Source organism: Bidens hawaiensis, unplaced genomic scaffold (assembly GCF_021521415.1).
Source record: "Bidens hawaiensis isolate Kalapana, Puna unplaced genomic scaffold, B.hawaiensis_p1.1 tig00099263_1, whole genome shotgun sequence".
NCBI lineage: Eukaryota > Viridiplantae > Streptophyta > Magnoliopsida > Asterales > Asteraceae > Bidens > Bidens hawaiensis.
In genome coordinates, this window is record NW_027504646.1 from 13,626 (window position 1) to 19,327 (window position 5,702).

Consider the following 5,702-nt stretch of genomic DNA (forward strand, 5'->3'; position numbering starts at 1 on the left):
TCTCATTCCATTCGTATCTCCAACCCTAAAATGGGATAATTCACACAGCCGTAATAGAACTCGCTCACATTCACCATTGTACACCACCAGTAATAATAATAACAGCCTTAAATCTGGAATTATTAGAGCTTGCAACATCTTTTTCTTCTTCCATTTTTGTTCCCAATTCACAGATCTGAGCATGAGGATGAATTGAAGACTTTAAGAGAGCGATGATGATAAGCAGATGGTGATGAAGTCAAGATTTAGGGTTCGAGTTTAACAGATTTTGATATTTTTTTGAGATCTACTGGTTCACCCGGTGGTTCACCGGGTCCGGCCCGACCGCCAACCGTCAAAACCGGCCGGGTTTTTAGAAACCGGGTTAAGTTGTACAGACCAGACCGTTATGCTAACCGGGTCCCGGTCGGACCGGTCCGACCGGGTCAAGGTTTCAAAACACTGGATTTACCTTCCCACGCATTCAACCCATTATTTGACTAGCGAGTATTGATTTTATTGAAAGTAAATACATTACCAATGTGTATCCAAATAAACAAAATCCAAAACGTTAAAAGCGCACATGCACGCACTAAGAATGTTTTGAGAGTCCAATGATATATATCTAGCTGAAAGAAACTGAGAAATATCCATACGTGCTCACGGCCGCGCGAGATAACGTAACGTGTGATACACAAAAGCACAATAACATATGAACCATGTTACAAACACCTATCTTGTGCGATAAACAAAAGCACATTAACATAGGAACCATGTTACAAACACTTATCTTACAACGAAGTCACGTCCGGCTTAACAACTCAAGAACCAAGCTAGAGCATGCATCTGATACATATATATAATTATACACCTAAAGTGAAACACATACTAAAGTCATGAACCACACGCACAGAAACTCAACTTGATGAGATTATGATTATCAGTCAAATCTCACAGCTCGTAAGGAGGACGAGGGCTCCTACTTCCGATCCCACTCGCCTTCTCAAAAGCGTCTGATGCCGACTTCCTGCGAAATCTGAATGATTCTCCTGACTCATCATTTATTTTCTTCTAGTTAGTTCTAATTCTTTTAATGAAATAAATCTTACTTCGTATTTTAAAGCCACTTCTAATTCTTAAAGCCACCTATGTTAAATAAGTCGTGTTCATGACACAAAAATTTAACATCAACGTACAATGGCACTGGCACGAAGACGACCTGTTTAACATTATTTTCATTTCCTTTTTATTTTAATAATCTGAAACTATAAATTTACAACCTAACCCTAACATAAAACATGCTTTTTAAAAGAATGGAAGGAATGAATGGCCAGATTTTGTATTTACATCGTTTAAGTTGTTTAGTTTCGACCCAAAACGAATCCAAACACGTTAATATAATATACCGAAAGCTGCCAACTTCATGTTAGTTTGTTTTGTAGGTTAGTTCATATAAGAAATTCCCATGTTTGGATTTTATTTGCTTATTTTTAAATATTAATTTAATATCCTATTAGATATTTTAATTTTATTATTATTATTATTCAGGGTTTAACTTTATTTCCAAACGACCAGACAAACAAGCGTCCCCACTGCAAAAGCTGCTGCTTCAATAATTGTCGATCCTTCCAGATCACCCACCACCACTCTTGGAACTCAGCCACTTGTCATTAATCTAAAACAACTTCTTCAAAATAAATTTAAAAACATAAAACTTACCGGCGAACGGAGACACCGGAGTCGTAGATCCCGCCGGTGATGCCGGCGGAGTCTCGCTTAAACTCCTTTCGGGTTTTACGATCATAATACTTCGTGTCACTCGCGTTGCTGGGTGATCGGCTGCTGTATTCCCGCCACTTTCAGTTTCTGTTACAGAAAAAAATCGGTTTTTTAAAACTGTTCGTTTCCAATTTTACATATTTGAAATTTTTCGCAAAATTAAAAAGAATATTAAATTTTAGTCTGAATATTTTTGTGTTAGTTAATAATTAATTGATTATTATATAGATCGGTTTTCTTGGTTTTACTATTTTCGCTTGAAATTATGACCAAAAAGAAAAAGAAAATGATCAAAAACAAAAAAAATATATTTGACAATACGAGTAATTCATGCAAGGATCGGCTGTTGAGGGTCTCTAAAAAGTCCGTTTTATAAAACTTATAAAAGATCACTAGCAAATTATATAATTAACCTAAATATCCATTAAATTCTTACAAATTACTTAAAATTAAAACAGAAGTCCACAAATTCAACTCAGTTCGTTTCTGATGACATGCAATACCAAAATATAAAACCAAACTTATGTCGTACCTTTTTCTGAATTTACTGATCGGAAACTAAGGTTCGACTGTTTACGGAGCTTTCCGAGGCCTTTATCCGGCGGTGGTCCGGCGATGGTGTCATCCCAGAGTTTGTTAAGTAAGCTCATGGCACAGTAGTGAGTCAACTCGGCAAATTAAATTAAATAAAGGGTGTGATCCGAGATGACTGCAACACTTATTTATTGAAATATACCAAGCAAGTTGATTGGAATGGTAACCGTTGATCTTAGATGGGGTTAATCATGGATGAATGGACGGTGGATCTGAAAGCACGTAGATAAGACCAATGATGACGAAGCAACATTATTAGATTAGGTTGTCACGTGTACTATGTGGGCCCGCTCACGTGATGGCTCTTTTATCTAGAATTAAGTTTAGGACTGACCCAAACCTTCAAAAATAAGTATATCTTTTTCGTTTTCTCTATTGATATTTCACATCAAAATAAAACAATAACTAGATGACATGAAAACTTAAACAAATTGTTAAATGCATAAACAAGAGGTATCATGTGATATTATATAATTATTATTATTATATTATATAATAATTAAAAGTTTGGCGATACCATCACATGATTGGTCGCCAAACTTCTTATTTGCTTTTAATTTGTTATACGTTTTCAAATTCGTGTTGATTCGCTGCCATAAATACATGTTTATTTTATCGTTGATATCGCTAAGTGATTCTGGCCAAATTTGCGTTAGCTCACGGTCGCAACTCAAGGATTTTTTCCTCGTTAGTTATTTTAGTCCATCGATTCTGAATGAACCCGCATCAGGTCAAGGCCACAACGTGCCTATATTTTTTGTTTTCTCCATGGTCTTTTTTATATAAATATGTTAATTTGTTGTACTTTGAGTGTGGACGAATTAACTTATTGCTTTAATTTCGGAGTCGTAACCCGATAGCAACCGAACCCGTGCCGGTTCACACCAAAACACATGATTTTCTATGTACGATTTAGTCTTGACAACGTCGATTATGACTGAATTCGTGTTAGCTCACAATTGCAACGCATGTTTTTTTTTCACTTTTTTTGTTCCTCGACTCCGTAATCAACGAATTCGTATAAGCTCGCAATTGGAACGTGCATGTTTTTTTTTCGCGACATTTTAAAAAATTTAAATATGTTAAATTGTTGTATTTGAGAGTGGGCGATCTTATTGTTTGCTTTATTTTTGGGTCGTAAAAAGATATCAACTGAAGTGTCATCGGTTCGTAACCACAACGCGTGTTTTGTTATGTTAATTTGTTGTATTTTTGTGTTACCAATTTTTTTTTTTTGGGGGGGGGGGGGGGTAATTATTGGTTTCGTAACCTGGCACCCATCGAATTCGCATCGACTCGTAGATGCACTGCACGATTTGATAAGTTGTACGAATACGAATGTGAACTATCAATAACATCAACCCGGCGCAACGCGCCGGGAATCTTCCTAGTTATAAATAATTATACTAGTAATTTACCGGCGCGTTGCGCGGAGAAATTGATCGGTAAAATCCAGGCGTTGCAGCAGCGAGTCAATACGAATTCGTTCGGTATTGGTTATGTTATTTGCGGTATAAACAATGTAGGTAAGACCCGAAGATTCTAAATAATATATTCTTTGACCTAACATATAAAAAGATTAGCATATAAAAAACTAAAATATTTAAAACGACATTTATTTGGTTGTTAAAAATCCATGCGGAGGTAAAACCCAAGCGGCGTTGTTCTCAGGCGTTGAGAAGGTAACTAGACGTGAATTCGGTTATGTTCATTACGAAACCAAAACTAAATTAAAAACAAAACAAAATCAAAAAGAAAAAAATGAGAAATTTAGGCAGACTAGCGGGGTAGGTCGGTTAAACTTGTTTGTTGGTAAAACTCCAAGCGTTGTCGGTTTCGGGCATTTAGGAGGTCAGCCTACACAAATTCGGATTCATTACGGTACAGGAACTAAAAATAAAATAGCATTCGGTTGGTTTCTATTACATTCGTTACGGTACCGGAAGTAAAAGCATTTGTTATGATACCAGAACTAAAACACACACAAAAAATTGGCGTTTAGTCGATTTTCGTTACATTCGTTATGGTACCGGAAGTAAAGTAAAAAATCAACAAATTGCGTGGATCAATAAGGCGCTGCTACGTGGCCCAATCAAGGTCTTGCGACACTAAAATCATGTTTTAATCTTATTAGATAATATTCATCCGGATCGAGGGTCCAGTTTTAACATTTTATATATTTATTTTCTAACAAAAAAAACAAAAGTGTAACTTAGCATATAGAAAAAGGGTTGTGATTGTAAATTTGAATATAAAATGAATAGTAAAGTTAACTCACATAAAAGATTAACTTTTTAATAATATATATAATTTAATCCTAAAATCAACAAATTGCGTGGATCAATAAGGCGCTGCCACGTGGCCCAATCAAGGTCTTGCGGCACTAAAATCATGTTTTAATCTTTTAGATAATATTCATCCGGATCGAGGGTCCAGTTTAACATTTTATATATTTATTTTCTAACAAAAAAAACAAAAGTGTAACTTAGCATATAGAAAAAAGGTTGTGATTGTAAATATGAATAGTAAAATGAATAGTAAAGTTAACTCACATTAAAGATCTACTTTTTAATAATATATATAATTTAATCCTAAAATCAACAAATTGCGTGGATCAATAAGGCGCTGCCACGTGGCCCAATCAAGGTCTTGCGGCACTAAAATCATGTTTTAATCTTATTAGATAATATTCATCCGGATCGAGGGTCCAATTTTAACATTTTATATATTTATTTTCTAACAAAAAAAACAAAAGTGTAACTTAGCATATAGAAAAAAGGTTGTGATTGTAAATATGAATAGTAAAATGAATAGTAAAGTTAACTCAAATTAAAGATCCACTTTTTAATAATATATATAATTTAATCCTATTGTGTGGCTACTGGCTTATCATAAAAATGTTATTTTAGGAAAGAGTTACCATTTAAGGATCCTATACGTGCCGAAAGAGAAGTCCGACCGAATTATATAAACAAAGTGTTTTTAGATGACGATTAAGGTTATAGAAATGAACATAAGAAAATCATATTGCAAAAATGACGTATTGTGATAGGTAATTGATGTTTCATAAAGCTCTCCTAGCATTCTTGATAGCAAAGTTTGATCTCTCAATTCGTAGTTTACACTTTAGTCTAAAATTTCGTTCTCGATAACTATTATCATCAATCCGCTAAGTCTTTCTTGGAACATTTAAGAGATGTAATTTTTGAATATTAGATCTAAATTAAAAAGTCAAAATCATTAACAATTAATAAATTCTAAAAAATAAATATTAATCAATTAGCACTCAACATTAAACAAAACAAAATTTAATCAATTTATCATTATCAATTAGGGATAAACTATAGAAA

At 34.2% G+C, this 5,702-nt stretch overlaps 1 protein-coding gene across 1 annotated transcript; it reads right to left on the reverse strand.

Annotated features, from left to right (window-relative positions):
• Positions 1 to 701: 701 nt before the first annotated feature.
• On the reverse strand, positions 702 to 2,456 carry LOC143608127 (dormancy-associated protein homolog 3-like). The gene is made up of 3 exons (XM_077083304.1): positions 2,291 to 2,456; positions 1,699 to 1,845; positions 702 to 1,028 (listed from the first exon to the last, which is right to left on the reverse strand). The coding sequence occupies exons 1-3, from the start codon at positions 2,406 to 2,408 to the stop codon at positions 931 to 933; spliced, it is 363 nt and encodes a 120-aa protein (XP_076939419.1). The 5' UTR covers positions 2,409 to 2,456; the 3' UTR covers positions 702 to 930.
• Positions 2,457 to 5,702: the final 3,246 nt, after the last annotated feature.

What these genes read in the sequence shown, in the direction of transcription:
- LOC143608127 (XM_077083304.1), bottom strand. Translation starts at nt 2,408, where the DNA reads ATGAGCTTACTTAACAAACTCTGGGATGACACCATCGCCGGACCACCG. An exon ending in ATCAGTAAATTCAGAAAAAG is followed by an intron (nt 1,846 to 2,290) that starts GTACGACATAAG and finishes TTTCTGTAACAG; the next exon opens with AAACTGAAAGTGGCGGGAAT. An exon ending in TCCGGTGTCTCCGTTCGCCG is followed by an intron (nt 1,029 to 1,698) that starts GTAAGTTTTATG and finishes ATGATGAGTCAG; the next exon opens with GAGAATCATTCAGATTTCGC.